Source organism: Xyrauchen texanus, chromosome 21 (genome assembly GCF_025860055.1).
Source record: "Xyrauchen texanus isolate HMW12.3.18 chromosome 21, RBS_HiC_50CHRs, whole genome shotgun sequence".
NCBI classification, from domain to species: Eukaryota; Metazoa; Chordata; class Actinopteri; order Cypriniformes; family Catostomidae; genus Xyrauchen; species Xyrauchen texanus.
This window is the reverse complement of record NC_068296.1, coordinates 13163085-13186005: the sequence shown is the minus strand read 5'-3', so window position 1 is coordinate 13186005 and position 22921 is coordinate 13163085. Positions and strand designations below refer to the sequence as shown.

Sequence of the window (22921 nt, the reverse complement as noted above, 5' to 3'; positions counted from 1 at the left end):
TTAATAGCTATTCGGCTCTTCTAGCCATTCTGTAATTATTCAAACAAACCTGAAGGAAATGGCTTTCAACTGCTTCATCTCCAATTCCCTCAATCCCAGGGGTTCAATGAAGAGGAGCATCATATACAGTACATGTCTTTCCTGGAAATACATTTGTGTTGCTGTAGAGATGGACCCAGGGGAGAGTGCTCGCAGAGACAGGGAGGCTGTTTTTAGATAGGTCAGTACAGATATCTGTCTCTCTGTCAGTAGAAACATGCATCCATAAGCTTTAATAAGCAAGCCATGTGCCCAGGTTATTACAGTGAGGCACTTGTGTGCTTTTCTGTGGAAGAAAAGGGAGTAAGTTTTGCCTAATTCAAAAGGAAGATGAATGTATGCATGTAAGGAGTTGTAAAGGCTTTGTAAATGCAGACTAAAGGGAGAGTTCACCTAAAAACTCACCCACATGTTGTTCCAAACCCGTATGACTTATTTTGGTCCATTGAACACTTAGAGGAGAAGCCTAGCAGAGTGTCTGAACTGCTCTCTTTAATCCCAATAAAAGTGGATGGTAACCCGGGACTTTCAAGCTCCAAAAAGGACTAAAAAAAACATAAAGCATACATGATACCTTTGTGCGGACAACAGAAAAGTTGTATGGAAAAGAACAGCTTGGACATTCTATAAATAATCTAATAATACATATCTTGATTTGTGTTCCACAGAAGGAAGTCATGTGGGTTTTAGAATTACTTGTGTGCAAGTAAAATGTGTTTTTATTTCAAGTCAGTTTAAATGTCCATTATGGGCAGAGCGACAAGAGATAAGGTATTTTAGACAACTGTTTACAAAAGAGATGTTGAAAGAGCAAAATAAAACTGAAATGAAACGAGATTAAATGATTATGCAAGTAATTGAAATGCGAGGGTAATAAATGGGTTAAAAGATGAGGAGAGCTGTAGAAGAGAGGACAGTTACAGTATGATGATTGAAGGATGAGGGAGGAAGAGAGAAAGCAAAGAGGAGACAGCTCTGTCTCAGTGGAGATCTGCGTTTGCATCACTCCACCCATGTTGACAAGTGTTCTAGCAAGGGACACAAAGAAGGCGTGTGTGTGTGTGTGTGCACGCACTGCTATTTTTCATTGCCTCAACTGAGAATAATTTTAAAAGGATCTCATCTCCTGGATGTGTGCGCTGTTATATTTAAAATGATTTTATTCCCCAACTGTTAAAGTCTGCATAGAATGGTTTTGTGTACATTTTCTTCCTGTGTATGCACTAACATGACATACAGTACCTGTACAGTATCTCTCCACCAAATGTATATACTGAATGTATTGTTTGGGGATGTAGAGGTTTTGAGATTCTGACAAATAAAGTTAATAGGTCTAACTTAACCAGGTGTTCTGTGTGAAATAATGCAGGGGACAGTAACTGCAAATTACATTTTTTACATGATTGTGTCATTTGTTATGCTGTCAACACATTTTACTCTACATGAATGGGTGACATTTATTTATTATTATTATTATTATTATTATTTATTTATTGAAACAAAGATTTTTATGTAGTAAATGGGTAGTTGACAGATATCATTGTCAATAATCTTTTTATTTTTTTTAAGCATCAAACTTTTAGGTCTATCTGTGTAAGGTAAAGTATATTTATGTGCTATGACTGTTTTGTTACTGTTCTGATACCTTTTTAGCTTTTACACGACACTGTCACTGCTTGACATTTCATTCCAGCTTACCACGAGCAGAATATAAAAGACACAAATGTTCTCTAAATATTGATAGTTTGCAAAAAGGTTTTCAAAAAACGATCAATGAAAATACGTTGACATTATCTGTCACCATAGAAACAGGTTATTTAAGGTAGGAAGGATACAGCCCAACTGTTTTTCTTGTCAGTCAGTGATAGTTCTGAACATCTACTATGGGTGTGTTTTCTATAGGTGAATGTGTATTTTCTTTTTTGGAGAATTAAATCAGATTATTCCAGAGACTCATGACAAAAGCTTCCTCTTAGTATGTTACGCTTCATGAGAGATGCAGTGTGAGGCTACATAAATTCAATCTCAGGCATGTTTGTGACTCTCACTCGCCACAATTAAATAACCATGTTTTACAATGCACAAGAGAGCTGTTGTTGTCTTTATTGAGGGAGTGTTGTCACCATGAATGAAAACTACTTTAGAGAGAAGCTACTTTACAATAAGTACCATACAATCATCATTGTTCAAAAGTTAGTTCACCCCAAAAATGAAAATTCTTTCATTTACCTGTCCTTTTGTTGTTCCAACCCAGACTGACTGACTTTCTTCCGCCGTACATCATAAGGAGGGTTTTTTCTGATGTTCTTTTCCATACAAAGATGTATTGGGATGTATAATGTTGAGCTACGAAAAGGCAAAAAATAATTACAAAGTATTATAAATGTAGTCTATATCCATGGAGTCCTGCGTTATATTCCAAGTCTTTTGAAAACATACAGTAGCTTTGTGTGAAGAACAAACAAAGTTATTATTTATTGGAAACTGTCCCCTTAGTCACAGCTCTCTAATTCTGCATTCATGCGATGCGTGATTTTGCTTTTTATTTCATCTTCAGAGCTCAACAGCGTCCGACCCCATTCATGTGTATTGTCTTAAAAAACAGATTAAACATTCTGCATAGCTTCTCCTTTTGTGTTCCCAGGAAGAAGAAAACATATGGGGTTGTAATTAAATGAGCATGAGCAAAGGATGACAGAATTATTAGTTTTTGGTGAACTATTCCTTTAAAAGTTTGTTACAGTTGAGAAAACTCTACTAGATTAAGCTGTTTGTCTCTGTTGTGAAATCTGTTTTAATCCATTGGCAGTGTATTAAAAACTGTCTGATGCACAGGAAGTCTTCTTACTTTTCCAGTCAAGCCTGTATGGGTGGATGACACCAGTCACACAAGTATAACCCATCATGAGCACATTGATCAATTTATTCATTGTGGGGAAATAAATGAAAAGGAAAAAACTAGTAGTAGTGAAATAGAGAAATAGAGCAGAAATAGAAACGTGTACAGAAGCAAACATCCACCTAAGAGGAACAGCCTATCACATTCAAGAGTGAGTCTGTTTTCTTTTTCTAATTTCTTCCTTCCTTTCTTGGTTTTCTTCCTTCTTTTTCCCTGGTGTCCCTTGCATCATTTCTTTCCTTTCTTCATTCTTTCCTCCTGGTGTCCCCTTCCTGCATCCTTTCTTTCCTTCCTTCCTTTCTTCATTTTTTCCTTCTCGAGTCCCCTTCCTGCATTTTTTCCTTCCTTTCTTCCATTCTTCCATCCATCCATTCTTTCCTTCTGGTGTCCCCTTCCTGCATCCTTTCTTTCCTTACTTCCTTTCTTCATTATTTCCTTCCTGAGTCCCCTTCCGGCACCTTTTTCTTCCATTCTTCCATCCATCCTTCCTTCTTTCCTTCCTGTCGTCATTCTTTCCTCCTGGTGTCCCCTTCCTGCATCTATTCTTTCTTTATTGCTTTGCTTCATTCTTACCACCTGGTGTCCCCTTCCTGCATAGTTTCCTTCCTTCTGTTCTTCCATACATCCTTCTTTCCCTCTTTCCTTCCTTTCTTCTTTCCTCCTGGTGTCCCCTTCAAGCATCCTTTCTTTCTTTCTTGTTTTGTCTCATTCCTTCCTCCCTTGCTTGTTTTTTTTTTTCCTTCATTCTTTCCTCCTGGTGTCCCCTTCATGCATTATTTCTTTTTCTTTATTTCTTTCCTTCCTCTCTTTCTTGCTCTTTTCTTCCTGCATCCTTTCTTTCTTGTTTTTCACATTCCTTCCTTTCTCTTTCTTGTTTTTTTCCCCTTCCTTCTTCCTCCTGATATCCCCTTTTGACTTCTGAGGTTTTTCTTTCTTTCATCCTCTCTCTATCCCATTCTTTATTTTTCTTTTCCCCCTTTTCAGGCTTGTCACGTTTGACTGAAAGCAATTTCGGGGAGCCGGCCTAATGCTAATATCACACTCGCTGCCTTATTGAAGTTGACAAACGGGGAGCAGTTCCTCTTCAAAACTCTTAACATCAAAGTAGGGACAGAGTGGAAATGGAAATGTTGACCTGTGCTCCTGTAGTTACTTTAACTTGGCTTGTGGAAGAGGAAACTGGTTAAACCAAAATCAGGTGCTGCAGCACAACAAATTCTGGTTAATTGTTTGTCCTTCATTAAGGTATTTAATCCAAGGTTCCTCAAATAGACACTATCAGAAGTGTACAGTTTCCCTTTGGACATGCAGTGTCTGTTAAACTACATTAAAATAGAATATTTTGTCTGATGTAAATAAGTACACTTTTAACAGTTATTCTCCTTACATCTACCAAAATGTTAACTATCAACATATATGTTTACTTCATCCGGTTTACAGATGCAAGGTTTATGCCTTCAGTTATATCACTGGTCTGTTTACAGTGGCAGATGACCATATGTAAACTACACAGACTCAGGATACTGCTTGCAGGTGTGTGTGTGTGTCCAGAATGCAGCAGGGCAGCTGTGTTTAGATATTATTCAAGCACAAAAGGTGAGATTAATTTATGAACAACGCTATAAAAGTGGGGAGGGTAATTAGAGGCCATTGTGAAGCACTCAGAAAGGAGTGAAGAGAAGTGGAGGAATTGCATTTGTCTCTCTCAGCCGCCCCTTAATAAAACCAGAAAAAGATCTTGACAGATTTATAGTGAGGTTTTGTCAGGTTGACAATGAGATAAGAGCAATGTGTTTGGCTAATAGCCACTTTTAGACTGGGAAACTTATTCCAAGTCTGGTGCTATATTTTTCCCTCTTGAGACACTGTTGATTAGGATGAGAATTTAAAATGTACCTGCACAAGAGGGTTTGTTTATATCGCATGGAATGTGGAACCAGAGATATTCTGATCAGGTAAATCTCATGATAAAACATGCCAAGAACATATGTGGGTTAAAGGATATTCAAACATTAAAAAAGAGATTAATAATTTTTGCTTACAAAAATACATGTTTTAGGACCATCAAGATGTCTGTAACATTTATGTGACATTTATGTATTATCACTTAAATATGTGTTCCTGTTATGCAGGGGGAAAAAAAGCTATATTCTTTAAACTGTTAAGTGTTGCTACATCATTGTTGTAGTATTTGATTTAATTACTATTGATAATGAAGGGAATGTCTGAACTTGGTACTTCATTGTCATGAAAATAATGCTACAATGCATCTTAATGGTCTAAACTGTCTGTGAGATTTGCTTGGTTATTTATTTTTACTAACCAAAATCTGGATTGTTTTGGGGTGGTTTCAGTCAATTGATTCAATCTATTTACATCATGCTTTTGGACGTGCATAATGTGTGTTTTTTTTAAACCATGGACAAGTGTAAACCTCACTACTGACTAAATCCTTTAAATGGTCATACTCTGCCACCTAGTGGCCATCCACAGCATTACAGTAGAGCCCCAACAAGCTGCTTTAATCTCCACAAGTGTATTTCCACTTTAACTCAAAAACAAACAGTATATTATTGACAATAATCGCACACCTGGTATAATAATTGAATACAAAGCTTATTATAGTTTATTATTACAGTTTAATAAAATAAAAAAAGCAGTATTTGTTTAAGGCAAAAGTAAATGTGCAATTAACAGTAAACTGTTAGCACTGGTTAGTCTACAGCAGTTTAAGGCTCAGTTAAATCTTTAGAAAACTCCTCCCCCAGCAAAGATGAGCTCGAGAGCTGCCTGGAGGTCTCCGTTCGTAGCTGTTAATGCGCGGAGTGCAAGTTCCTCATCCTGGATCCCCATATCCCTCAACCGCTGCATCTGAGACTGCCAGCGTCCCTAATGAAAACACACACACATATAGGCTATGGTATAAAGGCTCCATAAAAGAAAAACAAGTGTAAAATTTTCAGTGACAAGAAACGTGTCTGCCCGCACTCAGAGTAAAATTCCATGTTGTGTTAAATATCCATATACATTAAGTGAATCATAGCATTTTTTTCTCTAGGCCTATGTGGTTCTACCTGTAGTGAGCTCACACCAGAGGCCTGTAGAGCTTGCTGCAATGCCTGACTGAGCAGACTGCTTGTGACGGGAGCCCCTGAGGGTACTGATGGCCCAGCTGAGGACATTTCCTACAGAATAAAAGACAGTATTTTGATTCACAGAGGACTGAACATTTATTATTCATCAATCTGATCTTTATTTTATTATTGTGACAATGGTTCATAGGTATGTGCATACTAAGCTCTTACCTGACCACCCAGTGTGGGTGTGACTTCACTGCCCTCGGGTGTGCTGGCTAAAGCCAGAGCTGACGCTAGCTCACTCTGGGTGATGGGACGGGGTCCTGTGGCTCCGCTATGTCTCAGTGTCGACGGTCTGGACCCTACAGACGGTCTCTGTTGTCTTGATGAGCCAGACCTATTTCCCTGCTTTGTGTAATATTTAAATTACATTTGTGATTATTATAGTTACTTATGATCTCCCATGGGTTGTAGGCCATCAGCCAGATGAATTTCAAAATACACCACTGTTGAAGCCTTTAAAAGCTTTTGTTGCTGTCTTCCCACTAACAACCTGCCAGTACTTATGAACTATGTGTTTAAGAAAACTGTCATAATGAAAGTCTAGAGTCACTAAAGTTGTTTACAGTTACTTATGAATCAAAAGCATTTCAATGAATTACCACCGTAGACTTCTCTGCCAACACACCGTTCAATATACAGTATAAAAAGGATAGTCTATTTGTGTAATATTGTGAAACCATACCAGTCCTACATTTTATTACAGGTGAAGTGTTCTGAATAAACTTACAGACTGAAAATCTTCCTCATCATCAGACATGCCCTCGAACAGAAAACCTCCTGTCAAGCATAAGACGTTCAAGTCTTATGAACGTCTTTTAAACAACATTTGAGAAGATATATAATGCTTTAAATGTCCGCAGGTGCCGTTTTAATTTATTTAAAAGAGCTTATGTGTTTAGAATCTTCTGTCAGGGTTTACCTGGCATTTCATTGTAAGAGCTGGCCGTCACGTTGCGGGAAGAGCTGGCACTGGTTTGGTTGAACATGCTGCTTGTAACAGAGTGTAATACCAAGATGATAGCGTTGACCAATGCCGGGTGAGATCTGATCAACCTGTGAGTCATTAAAAATTAAGGAAGTTGAGATTGTGTTGACTGGTGTTTTGTGAATGGCCGTACTTGTAATGCTCTTAATGTGCAATCAAGACAAGACTACATTTTGTTTCCTTAAATTTCATGAAAACACAATTCTATTCCAAAACAAAACATTAATTCATAGTTTTTTCTTTTTCAGAAGACTCACATGTCCAGCAAGTTTGGGTCTGTAAACTGTACAAACAGATCTTTATCCTGGAGCACACCTGCAGAGTAAATGAATTGATTAGACACATTTGCACTTCCCAAAGGCCCTTAAAGAAATAGTTCACCCAAAATTTAAAATTCTCTCCATCATTTATTCACCCTCATGCATCCCAGATGTGTATGACTTTCTTGCTTCTGCATAAAACAAATAAAGATTTTTAGAAACATATTTCAGCTTTGTATGTCCATACAATACAAGTGAATGGTGACCAGAACTTTTAAGCTCTAAAAATCACATAAAGGCAGCATAAAAGTAAATTATATGACTACAGTGTTTAAATATATGTCTTCTGAAGTGATACAAACACTTTGGGTGAGAAACGGATCAATATTTCAATATTGTTTTACTATAAATCTCCACTTTCACTTTCCTATTCTTAAATGGAGATTCATAGTAAACAAAAGGACTAAATATTGATCCGTTTCTCACCCACACTTATTATATCACTTCTAAAGATATGTATTTAAGCACTGGAGTCATATGGATTACTTTTATGTGATTTTTAGAGCTTCTATGGTCTGGTCACCATTCACTTGCATTGTATTGACCTACAAAGCAGAAATATTCTTCAAAAATCTTTGTTTTCTGTAGAAGAAAGTAAGTTATACACATCTGGTAAGACATGAGTGTGAGTAAATAATGAGAGAATGTTTTATGTTTTTCAATGTAAACTTACCTAAAGCAACAGGGTCTGAACTGAGTCCTGGAGAGGCCACTATTATGTGGTCCAAAGATTCTTTATTACCCAGCATCTTGAACACCTGGAAATCAAAGGTTAATACAACTTTTGACCAATCAATTTTCATGTGTTTTCCAGTCATTCATAATTATGGATAGTTTTTTGTTGTTGTTTTTTAAATATCAGACAGCAGTTTTTAATGCACAAAGTGTTTATACATTTTCATGACTGTTCCAGGCCTGGAAGTATATACAGTATATACATTTTAAATTCCCTAATCTTTTCAAGTTTTATATGACCATCAGAACTCTAAAGAGAGTGAAGTTAACTGTTTTAATTTAAACGGATGGTCCTTTGAATCTAATTTTACATTATATATGTAGTTGCAATGTGCTTCTTTTAATGGAGTGACTATTTGCACTAGGTGTAAATAGCACCTGGTACACAGCACGGCTATTTGCGCTCAAAACGTCTGGTAGAAACACAGAAACTTAAGACAAACTGTGCCCCCCAAGTGTCGCTGCAATGGTGTAGAGTGTAAAGATGGTGTTAATGTGGTTTTGTTTTGGGGTTTTTTTTGCGAACAACACCGGGTTCGATTCTCCTTTTCTTCCCCACCTGTTTCAGCTATTAATGTTTCCTTTAATACTACTTATAAATAATTAATATAAATGTTGATTTTCTCAGTGATTTGGTCACAGTGACAGTCAGGGAATTAAGAGAAAGGTTTGAACTGGGTAAAATTAATCATAGTTTTACAATAGTAATATGTAACAACCATGTTTTTTTGACAGTGGTGTAACTACAGTAATATGGTGTTAATATAGTAACAATGATTAATTTTATGTTACTATGATTTTACTACAAAATACCATGGTTACTTTAGTAAAACTATGGTTAATTTTTGCAAATTAAGGTTAGGGTTAGTATAAGGGGTAGGTGTATCGGCTTCTAGGGTTGCCACTTTTGGAGTTTTAAAATAAGGGACCTTAAATGGGGGATCACGGCCCCTAACCACATCCTTTTTTTTTTTTTTTTTTTTCTTTTCTTTTCCTAACCACATCCTCCACAGTTTTAGCAATAAATGCATTGAGTTAATATTTGTTATTAATAAAAATTTTATATCCTTTTTATATCCATATGCTACCATGAGAACTTTCCTGACACATGACTTATAAAGAAAATATGTAAAAAATATATATTTATTTTCATTTTAATGATTAATTGTCTTCTTTATCTTATGTATATATTGTGGATGTTTTATACATGTATATATTTTTTTTTAAATAATATACATTTTTTCCTTCACCTGTACTTATCTTTATGATTGTATTTATACATTGTATGATATTATTGAACATTTATATAGAAAAAAGTTTTACCACCATCTGTGGACTTTTCAGACGGTCCCTTACCACACCCTCCACAGTATTAGCACATTTTAGCACAACATGTAGACTTTTCAGACAGTCCCATACCCACAACAGGCAAACTTATATCAATGTTAAATTGGCAATCTGGAACGATTTCACAGTGACGGCATCTGACCATTGATTCAATACAGGATGCATAGTTTTATCTTTAAGGGACGATCATGTATTGGTGGCAGCCCTAACCAATGGTGTCTGTGGGACTATAAATAAACACTGCATTGATACTGTATGTTCGTAATAAGGAATCCAAATATCTGCCCCTATTTGCACTTAGAGCAAAGAAGATGCTTTTTGCTGCTATTTACACTTAGTGCAAATAACCTCTGCCTTTTAAACATTCATTATGTTGTTTATTGTAGAGAAGTAATGAATAATGCTAATTACAGTCATAATAGCTAAATCTCTTAAAGGTACTGATCAAAATAATTGTACCGCATCTCTATACACTGCATTGGAGTGTAAAGCTGTCTGAAGCATCCTGAATTCTCTGGCAGCCGCTGACCTGTTCACCGGCTCTGCGTGAGATTAAGAGATATGTTCAGAAAAATTTATTCTCTCTACAATTACGTCTGATAACTGACACTTATCTAAACCAAATTAACTTTGCCCTCACAGATATGTCAGCTTCAAACATACCTGGCTTGACCTCAGGTTCTGGCCATGTCTTCTTAAGAATATGCAATGTTGATCCACACTTAATCCCATAGGAGTCTAACGTAAAATCGTCTTTGAGCATGCAGCCACAATGCACAAAGTCTGCAAAAGTTGAAAGCAATTGCTCACAATAATGAAGAGGAAGTCAATAAGTGTAAATGATTGTGTGTACTAAATTAATGCAAACCTATCAGATCAGGGTCAGGCAAGGAGTCTGATAACTGTGCTGAGATTAGCTGTTTCAGTGTTGATACCAGGTATCTGCCTGGATGGACATCTCCTGGTTCAGCGTCTGGAAACTGGAAGACTGACTTGGGTTTGTCACTGAGTTTCAGGGAGAGATGCCATGCTGAACTCTCCATTTCCTTTATTAGAGTGAAGAAAGAACAACTTATTTCTGGTGTCTCTTTTGTTAAACAGAGTTAAAGGAAACTACTTTTAAATTAATTTATTCCAGTTTCAGTTCTACATGCTGTTCAATGCATACATTACAAGATCGTGTCAATTTAACCAGCTGTACGTACATAAATTAGAAGTAGACAATAAAGGTCGATCACTCACTGATCACAATACACATTCCTACGACACATACATGTATTACGATACAATAGAACAAATATCTCACCCGTTTTAAGGTGATCGGTTCACACAACAGCAGAAAGCAGTCAGTGAGGCAGCTCTTTGTCAACAGCTGATTCCCAGAAGTGACGTCAAACTTGTCCTTCCGCCGGCGCGCCGACGGACATAATAAAAGTAATGTAAATTATTATTAATATTTAAAATATGATAATTCAAAAATATAATAAATTATATGTATATGTGCGGTTTGCCTTTATGCGCTCTTGAAATTAATGCTTAAATGATGTAATTTAATATTTCAACATTTCAATACATTAAAAAACAAATTAAAAGCTATTGTTGAACTTTAAATTTTAAAAACATTTAAAATAATTGAAAATTAAAAAATAATATCTATCCATATCCATCTATCCATCTGTCCATCTGTCCATCTATCCATCTGTCCATCTATCTATCTATCTATCTATCTATCTATCTATCTATCTATCTATCTATCTATCTATCTATCTATCTATCTATCTATCTATCTATCTATCTATCTATCCTTCTGATTTCTCAAATGAAATCAAGGGTGTAGGAATCAAGATACATGAAAACAATGTAGATGCACAAAGATTTGCGGGTGCACGCACACTGACCCAAATAAATTCATCAAAAAAGAAAGAAAGAAAGAAAGAAAGAAAGAAAGAAAGAAAGAAAGAAAGAAAGAAAGAAAGAAAGAAAGAAAGAAAGAAAGAAACGTCCCTTTTTCAGGTCACTGTATATTAGAGATAATATTAAAAAAATCCATGAAACCCTTTACAATAAAGATCTGTAAAGTTATAACAATGTTTTCCATGCATGTTCAATGAACAATAAACAATTAAATGAAAATGCATCGGACACTAACAGCTTACAGACGATTGGCAATTAAGGTTATACAAATTTAAGACACTAAAGAGACCTTTCTACTGACTCTGAAAACACCAAAAGAAAGATGGGTCCTTGCTCATATGCATGAACGTGCCTTAGGCATGCTGCATGGAGGCATGAGGACTGCAGATGTGGCCAGGGCAATAAATTGCAATATCTGTACGGTGAGATGCCTAAGACAGTGCTACAGGGAGACAGGAAGGACAGCTGATTGTCCTAACAGTGGCAGACCATGTGTAACAACACCTGCACAGGATCAGTGCATCCGAATATCACACATGTGGAACATGTACAGGACAACAAGTGACCGAGTTACACCAGGAATGCACATTCCCTCCATCAGTGCTCAGACTGTCCGCAATAGGCTGAGAGAGGCTGGACTGAGGTCTTGTAGGCCTATTGTAAGGCAGGTCCTTACCAGACCTCACTGGCAACAACGTCGCCTATGGGCACAAACCCACCATCACTGGACCAGACAGGACTGGCAAAAAGTGAACCTCACAGGAATGTCAGTGTTTTGCCATGGCCAGCAAAGAGCCCGGATCTCAATCCCATTGAGCAAGTCTGGGACCTGTTGGATCGGAGGGTGAGGGCTAGGGCCATTCCCCCCAGAAATGTCCAGGAACTTGCAAGTTCCTTGTTGGAAGAGTGGGGTAACATCTCACAGCAAGAACTCGCAAATCTGGTGCAGTCCATGAGGAGGGGATGCACTGCAGTACTTAATGCAGCTTGTGGCCACACCAGATACTGACAGTTACTTTTGATTTTGACTCCCTTTGTTCAGGGTCACATTAATCCATTTCTGTCTGTCACATGTCTGTGAAACTTGTTCAGTTTATGTCTTAGTTGTTGAATCTTTTTATGTTCATACGCATGTTTACACATGTTAAGTTTGCTGAAAATAAAAGCAGTTGAAAGTGAGAGGACGTTACTTTTTTTGCTGAGTTTATGTAATATTTTCTTTATTCATTTAATAGTTCACCCAAAAATGTATATTCTCTCAGTATTAAAACACAAAAGGAAAATTTTGAAGAATCATTATGCAGGAAAAATAAAAGACACCATAAAAGTAGTCATAAATGACTCTGTCCAGTCTGATGACGTTACTCCAGTCTAATGACTTTGCTGTTTTAATAAAATTGGGGTATTTTATCTTTTGGAGCTTAACTTCCAGTTAGCTATTACATTAGCCTAACTATTGTAAAACCTCAACTGAGGTAGCTCAGACACTATCAGAGTATTATAAAAGCAGTCAATTTGACATCAGACTATAGCTATATCATATATTCCATTTACAATAGCTTTGTGTGTAGAATAGAGCAAAATTTCAGTCAATATTCACTTCTTAGTGTCCATTAAAATATGGTGGGACAAGCTGCTTTGTGCCAGGTTTTCTAGACAGTGACAGTACTTCTCGTGTCTTTTGGCAGAATGTTTGACTGTTTAAAAGAAAATTTTGCTAACTTAATTACTGATATCAAAATGCATTATGCATGCATCTATGACTGCTCTGTTTAACACTTGTGTTCTGTTCATTTCGAGTGCATTCTTATACTGTCTGGGTCAGACAGTATAATTTGACCCCAGACAATAATGTGTAACTTTGTACCCTACTCATGTAATTTTTTTCAAACAAAAAAAAATTGGGTTATGGTATTTTTGACCTCATTTGCCTCAAAATGACAAAACTATACCATTCATTTTCATATAAAATAAGAATAGTTTTATATTACATTTACTTCAGTGAAGATCAACATTACTCAATTTAATTTATGGAAAAAATATTTGTCATGCTTTAGGGGCAGATTGCTGCCATCTGCTGGACATTTATTTATTTATTTAATATTAAAATGACATGAAATTACAACTATAACCTGTAGATGGCTGCAAAGGTCCACTCATTTGCCTGGTTGTAGCAAACTGATATTTTTTTAGAGCTTACATTGCATCTTATTTTGTGTATATTGTATACTGTATGTTATTAGGTGTACCGGTATATTGTATATTGTGTTGTATAAACAAGATGTGTAAATTTGATGTTTATTGTAGATTGTCATAACTGCTATTTAGCTTGGAACTTCACCCAAGACTTTCACCCACTGTTGCACTTGTGTATTTGGTTTTGTGACAATAAAGGGATTTGACCCCAACAGTACATAACGGTTATGAAGCAGAATAGAGAGGCAACATCTAATATGTTTTCGTTTGAACTTGCAAAGTTTGCAAAAACTAAGATGTTAGAAAACGGGAAATAGAGTTTTCAGTCGAAAACGTATTAGTGCAGACATGACCAGAGATTGCTCAGCTGAAAAGAACCTGCGTGCACACAATCAAAATATGACTGTTTACACCTCTGCTTCCAGGTGTCATTCCCAGAGGAAAAATAAGAAGCTGAAGCAACAAAGAGGATGAAATATGCATGAGTGCACTAAAGTATCCACTACAATTTGGAACCATGTATGACAGTGCCAGTTGCTTAACACAGTCAACCAGCACATATGTTCTGCATACTGGCCACACCTTTAATGAGTGACCAGCTGTATGACTTTATATACTGTATCAGAGATCCATTCAATATTACTGTGCTGTACAGTCTACCTTCAAGCTTAAAGACAGCCTCAAGCCATCAGTTGCTTCCAGTGTAGACACGGTGTACTGTGGGTGAGGTGGGTCAGACCCTGCATATTTTAGAAAGGATTTTGAGCAGTACATCTTTATACAGATGCTGGAGGCAACATAATGGTCATTGCTTATTTAATTTCAACTATACAAGCCATATACAACTATATTGGAAAAATATTATTAGTTCTGGGAAGGAAATGTAGTAATTGGACTTATGTGTGTGTGTGTGTGTGTGTGTGTGTGTGTGTGTGTGTGTGTGTGTGTGTGTATATATATATATATAAAGACAACCAATGAGAACAATTTTGAATTAAAAACAATACATAAATTATTTATTTGTATACAGATATATAATTTATGTTTTTTTTTTCTCGTTGTTTGTCTGGGTCATGACCCTTAAATGTATACTTCGGAGACCCGGGACCTCATTCCACCCCCTGTACCTCATAATATTTTTGGAGTTGAGCCCACAACTCTTTGGTATTCCTCAACTTATCTCTTATAAATAGTATGACACAAAAAATAAAACAAAAAATAAAATAATAATTCAGTGCTAAAAGATTTTAGTGTCTCTAAAACCTGAGGTATGTAAGAGTGTTTTTTTTCTTCTTTATTTCTATGCCGTTCCATAATTTTTTTTAATATAATTATTTCATTTCTATTTAAGTTTACTATCACATGGTATCTATTTCTCTGTGTGTTATAAGACAAATGAGTGCTATATTCAAATAAACACTAAATCACATTGACTTTCTGTGCAAAAATGAACTATCAACAATGATGAATTGTCAGTATTTTATATGAGTATCCACATACATTATACTGATGTTAAATCTTACTCAAGGTGGAACTAATGTTTCAGTGATTGACTTGATTTACATTTGACATTGCTATTTGATGAAGAAACAACATTGAAGTAAACTTATAGCAAGTAGCCTACAACAAATGAAAAGTATGATACGACTTGTCATTTGGGTGCACTACTAAAATAATGTAAGTTGTGTATCTGTTTAGACTCAACAAGTGCTTGAGAAAATACACATAAGCTACACATTAGTTACACATACATTACACATGTGTAGGTATGTATGTGTTTGACAGCTAGTTGCATCTCATGAAATTTCATTGTGATAGTAATGATTCCTGTTCTTGATTTGCCCTGATTTGTTGCAGTATCTCTTTAATATATGAAAAAAAAAAAAAACATCAAATATATTTGATTTTATATTGTTTCCTAATATTTTGACAAATTGACTCTTAAATGTACGGAAGAGGATTAGGGCCAAGCAATAATAAAAAAAATAAAGCCATCTCGAGATTAAAGTCATTATAATGCGAGATTAAACTCGTTAAAGTTCGAGAAAAAAAGTCGAAATACAATCTTGAGAATAAACTCATTAAATATCGAGAATAAAGTCATAATAATGCGAGATTAAACTCGTTAAATTTCGAGAAAAAAGTCGAAATACAATCTTGAGAATAAACTCATTAAATATCGAGATTAAAGTCATTATAATGCGAGATTAAACTCGTTAAATTTCAAGAAAAAAGTCGAAATACAATCTTGAGAATAAACTCATTAAATATCGAGATTAAAGTCATTATAATGCGAGATTAAACTCGTTAAATTTCGAGAAAAAAGTCGAAATACAATCTTGAGAATAAACTCATTAAATATCGAGAATAGGGTAGAGTGGGGGAAAACGCCCCCCTGGGGGCATAGTTTCTCTCTATCATAATTACTATAATAACACATTTCTGTCTATCAAATCCTTTGTTTTACACTTAATGCAGGATAACTAGGTGGTAAAATCAAAATATTTGAACAAAACATGAAAAAAATACCTCAAGTGAGCATAAGCTAGTTAGCTTGCTAGCACAGTCAGCTGATGGAAGGTGGTTAGGTGACACAAGGATAAAACAGTGGCTTTTAATGCATTTATTGAATATATTTCACTACATAAATATACTAATTTTTAAGTTTAATATTTATTTAGGGTTTTCTGTTTGTTTTGATGATAGTGGTGAACAAATACATCAATTATCAACCCCATGTAGGCCTATTGTAGAAATTTCAACCTCATATATATTTTTTTCTCTCCTTATAGATGCGGACATATAAGAGACAAAGTAACCGTGGTGCTTATACAGAGCAAGCTCTACAAAATACCCTCAGAGCTATTGAAGAGGGAACTGCTTTGAAGGCTGCAGCCCATCAATTTGGAGTCCCCCAAAGACCTTGATTTATTAATTACAACATATTTGTTTGTATGTCTTAGTTATATGTTATATGTAATATCAAATGTAAACAATATTCCTGAAATAAACATTAATATATATACATGTTGATACATTACTTGCCTTTTACTTTTAGAGATTAAAAACAATAGTCTTGCTGCTGATCTATGAAGCAAACTGGCTATTATGAAAGGGGGCATTTTACCCCACCTTGGGGGGGCGTTTTACCCCACCGCTGGGGCAAAACGCCCCTTTTGTACAAAAATATTTTCAGTCAAAATACTAATTAATCATGAAGGCTGAGCAATTTTATTATTTGGTAAATAACTCCTGCCACAGTCACTCAAATCTGGGATGGCAATTCTAGTCACATTTATTTTTTTGTTTCACAGTAATGTCACATTTTCCTTAAGGGGGCATTTTCCCCCACTCTACCCAAGTCGTTGTGTTTCGAGAAAAAACTCGTTAAGTTTAATCTCGCATTATAATGACTTTATTCTCGATATTTAATGAGTTTATTCTCAAGATTGTATTTCGACTTTTTTCTCGAAATTTAACGAGTTTAATCTCGCATTATAATGACTTTAATCTCGATATTTAATGAGTTTATTCTCAAGATTGTATTTCGACTTTTTTCTCGAAATTTCACGAGTTTAATCTCGCATTATAATGACTTTAATCTCGAGATGGTTTTATTTTTTTATTATTGCTTGGCCCTAATCCTCTTCCGTATAGCCTATATGAGCATTTTGTACAGCCATTTTTTTTATTAAAATAAATGTAGGGTCACTAAAAACCCGAATATGTATTATGTTTGGAAAAATGAGCATGCATTTAAGGGTTAAATCCAGCAGCAGTAAACCTGGACTCTGGAGTGACGTCATCAGACTGGACAGCGCGCAAGAATGAACTAGGAGTGGTTTCACTTTCCGACCGGAGGAAAACCCTTTTAACATAACGGTATTATCGTTTACCCGTACAAACACACAATTTCAGATTTAAATCAAGCTGTGACACACAAACAAGGAATGATAGAAAATAAAGTTTCTTTCGTTTCTTCCTGGGTCTTCTGTAAGTAATTGTACAGCTGTGGATGACCGGTGTTTTGTCTTTGTTTAACTTCTCATTCTTGGAATGGTAAGTTTATTATAAATGTGTCCTTTAAAATGTATAATAACTAGTTATAGTTATCGATGTTCGTACCACGATTCGGTAGATTGACTGATTGTTTTTTTTTTAGTAGTCTAGTCTGGAAAACGGCAGATTGGGAAAACAGCAGGATAAATTTAAAATATGAATCAATGAAGTGTCGCCGAGTTTTAAAACAGCTCATCGAAGCTCTAATGACATTAAAACAGCGTTTTGTCTTTAGTTTTAAACTAGAGACTGTTTTGGCATCAGATTAGAATCATTAGATCCAAAGTTGCCTGCAGTGAAATGAACGCAATTAATGAAAGATACGGCCAATATAAAGTGTTAATAGCTTATATATTACAGTACAGGCTACTCTTATGCAAATTGTGTCGTTTTGAGTCTTGGGCCATATTAAAGAAACGTAATGGAATTCTACACTGATTTTTTTTTTAACATAAAATATGCTTCATGTGGTAACATCTAATGAATGGTTGATTCAAGTCAAACATATTATTTAGCATCAATGAATCAACCTGACCATTAGGTTACACAACAACAACAACAAAAAGGGTTAAATCAGGTAGAAATAGTTATTTAAGGTAAACAAATACAGGTTATCATCTTTCACAGTTTGTCTTATCTATGTTTCTAAGTAAGCTCTATTTAACTTGTCAGGCCTTAACATTAGATAGTGAATCTGATTTACTGACTCCAGGGTTTGAGTTTTTGTCTTTTTTATATTATAAGATCCTTCCCCCAATCTTTATAGGAAGAAAAAGAGTGAGTCATGTTATTTTGAATGGGTTGGACCATTTGTTTTAAGTGCTCTGTCACTGCCCTAAGGCACCACGCCCCTGGTGGTCTAGACAGAGGATCTGGATAACTTTTAACCTAAGCATCCAGTTTTATTATTTCACAAGATTACCCCAAATTTTGATTTAAGTGCTCCATTGATTCACTGGTAAAAGAGCTCATCAGTAACACATTAGAAAATGTTGGGAGTTTTTATTAGGCAGGGTCTAGACACACTCTTAAATTTCAGAGACTGAGCCCACCCATAAATCTTAACAAATTAAACATTTGCTCTCTGAACTGCACCTGAAATAGTGCCCTAGATGTGTTTTTCTTCACCTTTTCTATATGAGAGGGTTCAGGACTGGATTCCAACTTGGTTTGTCTTAAAACACTATTTGATTATACACATTTGGGGACAAATGCAGACACTTTTTTTTTCAAGGGTAGGTTTTAGACTACAGTATATGGTTAGAAAAGAAGTATGCTAAATCAGTTTAGTATACTACTAGTTAAGTTGCATATGGTATGAATAGTCCAACATGCTTTTAATTTTGAAATATTCCTTTCCCAACTTACTGTGGATAGAATACTGCAGATAACTATAATGAAGCCATTCATAGATTGATCTCCCTGAGAATATGTAAACAGAGTGGCTCTAGTGCACTTTCAAAACATTGCCTTATTTAAGCGTCCAATATCATGAGTTTGAGGTGGATTTTGTCAAAACAGTGCCACTGGGGGGCGTTCAAGAAACCTGTTTGTCATATTTTTTGCACTTTCAATAGCCAATAGTAGCACATAAATTGCACACCTCACAATTGCTGTAAAAAAAATAATAATATATATATATATATATTAATTTGTCCATTATGAAGTTAAATGAAGACCCTCAACCATTTGGTAATTGTGTTTCTGTAGAGCTGCATTTTACAGTAATCTTTCAGGACCTAAATACTAAATAGTAACATACTAAACTACCTGGTGGCTAAACAGTAGGCCTGTTATCACAGAGGTGAATTATTGGCTAATAGAGGTTCTTGTTTAAGAACAGGGGAACCCGCTTCTTTCACAGCAGCAAAGATAAATATGCTTGAGTCTTTGATGGCAAACATCTAAATAGTAGACTAAAAGAATATGCATATTATTGAGACTTAATGAGGCATAGTCCACAGTAGAAAATTACAGTAGTTATCGTAGAGGAATAATTTAAATTTCATCCAAAATAGCTACTGATTTATATTTTGATGGGTGATTTTCCAGCATAATGCTGACATATGTACTCTGTTTGTTTGACTCATATATTCTACAGATTGAGATGTTAATTGTTTAGCTGCGAAAAAGTGTATTAAGAGTAGCAGAGTTTAAGGCTAGATAAATTTGATAATTTGTCTGGTGGTGAGCAGACCTCTCTAATTCAATAGCAAAGCAACATTGAAAATGACTGACAAAAGGTCCAGGCCAACATAAACAGTCTGGGGCTTTCTGAGATTTCATAAAAAGGAAGAGAAGTGCTGAGAATGATTGAGAGAGACAGACAGAGCTACATTATGAGTATTTGAAGTTCATACAGACAGTATTCCTGTAATCTATAAAGTGTCAGGTTAAATTATCCAGTGCTTTTTTTTATTTTATTATTTTATGCTTTGTTTGGCTCATAAACAAAAAGTACCAATAGAAATAGATGCAGGTGTTTGTCTATCAAATATAATGTTTTGAGGAGTTTTGACCACTCTTCCCAGTAGAGTTGATATTGACCCCAGTTCGTCACTGCAGTTTCAAAGGTATACACTGTCAAAAAAAATTGTAATGTAATGTAATTAATTAACTTGCAATGAAGTAATTCAGTAGGTGGCCAAAGCTGGAAGTGTCGTTGAGGTAAAATGTCCACTGGGTGGCGCCAAAAGCGAGTTGTATTTTTAGTTATATATGATGTAATACCATCAACAGCAATGGCCATTTTATTAACCCTACCCCCAACCTTAAACCTGACCATCAGTGAAGTAAAAATGTAATTTTAGAGCAAAAATCCAACCTCCAAATCGTGCTCAAAGTTGTATATACTGTATAAAAGCGACTACATCTGATCCTTTTTGAGCATGTTGATTTTTATTCAGTGATTTTTTTTGGCAACCATGGCTGCCAGTTTTATTTTACCATGAATGAAACAGGATTGTTTTATGGTTGATCTATGAAGAGAGTAACAGGCATACTGGCTGACCATATGTTTTTTGCTGAGTTGCATGGTTAGGCCACAGAAAGTGCTTGATTTTGACTAAGGCATAGCGTAGGGGTGACACCACCTCGGATGGAATATATCATATTACAAAGTTGAGCTGAACTACTGGAAAGAGTTTAGTCAGAACCCACATTTATATGACCTGTTTATTGAGTGCTGTATGAGTTTGTGTTCTTATATATGCTGATCAAATAGCCATATGAGTGGGTAAAAGTTTACCCTTTCAGGAAATTAAATGTTCTTGTCATATAATTATGGTGCAAAAACACTAGACTTGACCACATTTCTCTGACAACATAGAAAAGATATGGAGGAGGTTTGGTGGAGAGAGGAGAAAGTAAGATAGTAGATTCAGCTGTTTGTGTATATCAAGTACAATGTGCCATAAAAAATTACTTTTGTAGCTCTTGTTGGTCTAGACATGTTAGTCTATGTCTAATAAAGTCATCTATATGCTAATTTACTCCTAAAAAAAGAACAAAATTAACCTTTAAAAGACACATTTAAATGTCTTCTCTTAATTTAGATCTCCATGTAAAAAGACCAACAATGTCATTGACTCATCTTTCGCTCCGGGTTGAATGCACATTTTTGTCCAATAAAAAGCTGTCTAGATTGAAAATGTCCTATCCCCCTAATACCACCTGCCTCTTAAAATTAATAATAAGATGCAAATACATAAACTAAAGACTATTTGCCATTAAAAAAAGGGACAAGCCCTTGGATTTGTCCTGAGATTTAATAGGAAATACATCAACACAGGAAATAAATTTGTTTTGAGAGAAAAAGGAAATGAGAAAATGATGTTGAAATTTTTACCAGGATGCACCTGAATGTAAAAATAAATAAATAAAATAGACATTGAAACATCCTGGCCAGCCAACAAAATTACCTTATACAAGCCATGGATTAAAAATGATTTTTGGATTAAAAATGAATTAAAAACTAATTTCTAAAATAAGAACTTAACTTAAAGCCTTTCAGTAAATGAGTGAATAAAATGTTTTTGTAAGCTTAGGCAGAATGTTAGCCTCAGTCACCATTAGCGTACATTGTATGGAAATAAATGCACTAAATGTGAATGGTGACTGGGGCTATCAGTCCCAGATTGACAACCAAGTTCAGCTATTGTGTGTGCAGTATGTGTACTTTATGTTCTTGCTGTGAAGAAAATCAGTGCCAGAAGAATCAGTGAAGAAATTCCGCAAGAACTCTTCTTAATGGGAATTCCTTTGCTGAAATCTTTTTTTTTAGAACTCTCTGTAGATTTATTGGGTACGGAAGAAGATTGTCCTTCAGGGTGGTGCGTGTTCTTCATTCTTTTTTTTGTATTCAGATCTTTACTTCTACATGCAGAGTAGAAGTATCAGGAGACAAGTGACAGCATTGTCTCGCCAAGAGAAAATGAAAATTCTCGGTGTGTAAGCTAAGCTACTCACACAGTTGACAGTCCACAGAGAGAGAGAGAGAGAGAGAGAGAGAGAGAGAGAGAGAGAGAGAGAGAAAAAGACCATATGTGTATGCCAAAATGTGAAAGCCCCCTCTTTAATGGGCAGGCTAGCAGACTGTAAAGTGAAGTAGTACAGTGTGAAAAAAACTGGCACACACACTTGCATTACAAATGTCCATGCAAGAACATGCTATAAATCCAGAAATACACAATAAGCACATGGCCTCTTTATATATTTAACATGCATTCTGGCATTACTGTGGTGGCAACAAACCTCAGTACTCAATGGGGGTGATAGAGTTACCTTCAGATGTCAGTAGGCAGGAAATGTTGTTATTCAAGTGAGGTGCCTAGCTATGTGGCTCTCTGGAATACTTGATTTGAATCATATGATTCTGGTCATATATTTTTGTATTATGACATCTAAACTGTTTAATTGACCATTGTCAATTTTCAAGATGTCATAAGTGGGATACTTATCATTTGGTCTTTATTGCAAAATAACTCCTTTCTGGGAAATATACACTTCTTTTTTTTAAACAGAATGAAACAGTATTTTCATTTTTGGGTGAACTATCCCTTTAACACTTGTGTAAGATTTGTATACACATTTTCATTCGTCCTCTCTGTCAGTCAGTCAGCTCCAGGTTAATCAGTCTCTCTCTGTTTTTTTTCTTCTGCAGTGCCGTAATTGAAGGAGCTGCCCCACGGTTACGAACACGTTCTTGGTTGGATCATACACGCTCGTCTCACCATGACCATGTTGGCCCTCCTGTTGTGTGTTCTGTTGACTGTGCAGTCTCTCGGTG

The 22921-nt window shown here is 35.6% G+C and overlaps 2 protein-coding genes across 10 annotated transcripts in view; one reads left to right on the top strand and one right to left on the bottom strand.

Moving 5' to 3' along the window:
- Positions 1-5512: 5512 nt before the first annotated feature.
- Positions 5513-10841, bottom strand: LOC127661672 (ubiquitin-like protein 7). The gene is made up of 11 exons (XM_052152494.1): positions 10772-10841; positions 10334-10511; positions 10129-10248; positions 9925-10007; positions 8057-8141; positions 7321-7378; positions 6998-7131; positions 6806-6855; positions 6244-6420; positions 6013-6123; positions 5513-5827 (listed from the first exon to the last, which is right to left on the bottom strand). The coding sequence occupies exons 2-11, from the start codon at positions 10506-10508 to the stop codon at positions 5687-5689; spliced, it is 1134 nt and encodes a 377-aa protein (XP_052008454.1). The 5' UTR covers positions 10509-10511; positions 10772-10841; the 3' UTR covers positions 5513-5686.
- A 6534-nt stretch (positions 10842-17375) lies between these two features.
- Positions 17376-22921, top strand: part of LOC127661675 (CD276 antigen-like) — a 144860-nt gene continuing 139314 nt past the window's right edge. For 8 of the 9 annotated variants that reach the window (XR_007972777.1, XR_007972773.1, XR_007972776.1 and 5 more), the window contains exons 1-2: positions 17467-17634; positions 22796-22918. Coding sequence is in view for 3 of the 9 variants with exons in the window: in XM_052152501.1 (XP_052008461.1) it covers positions 22867-22918 (52 nt within the window). In the remaining 6 variants the exon portion in view is untranslated. The other variant, XM_052152502.1, reaches the window with a different exon arrangement.

Coding starts and splice junctions, on each gene's coding strand:
- LOC127661672 (XM_052152494.1), bottom strand. CDS start 10,508: ATGGAGAGTTCAGCATGGCATCTCTCCCTGAAACTCAGTGACAAACCC. Junction 6,421..6,805: donor ATGAGGAAGATTTTCAGTCT/GTAAGTTTATTC, acceptor TACACAAAGCAG/GGAAATAGGTCTGGCTCATC. Junction 5,828..6,012: donor CTGGTGTGAGCTCACTACAG/GTAGAACCACAT, acceptor TGTTTTCATTAG/GGACGCTGGCAGTCTCAGAT.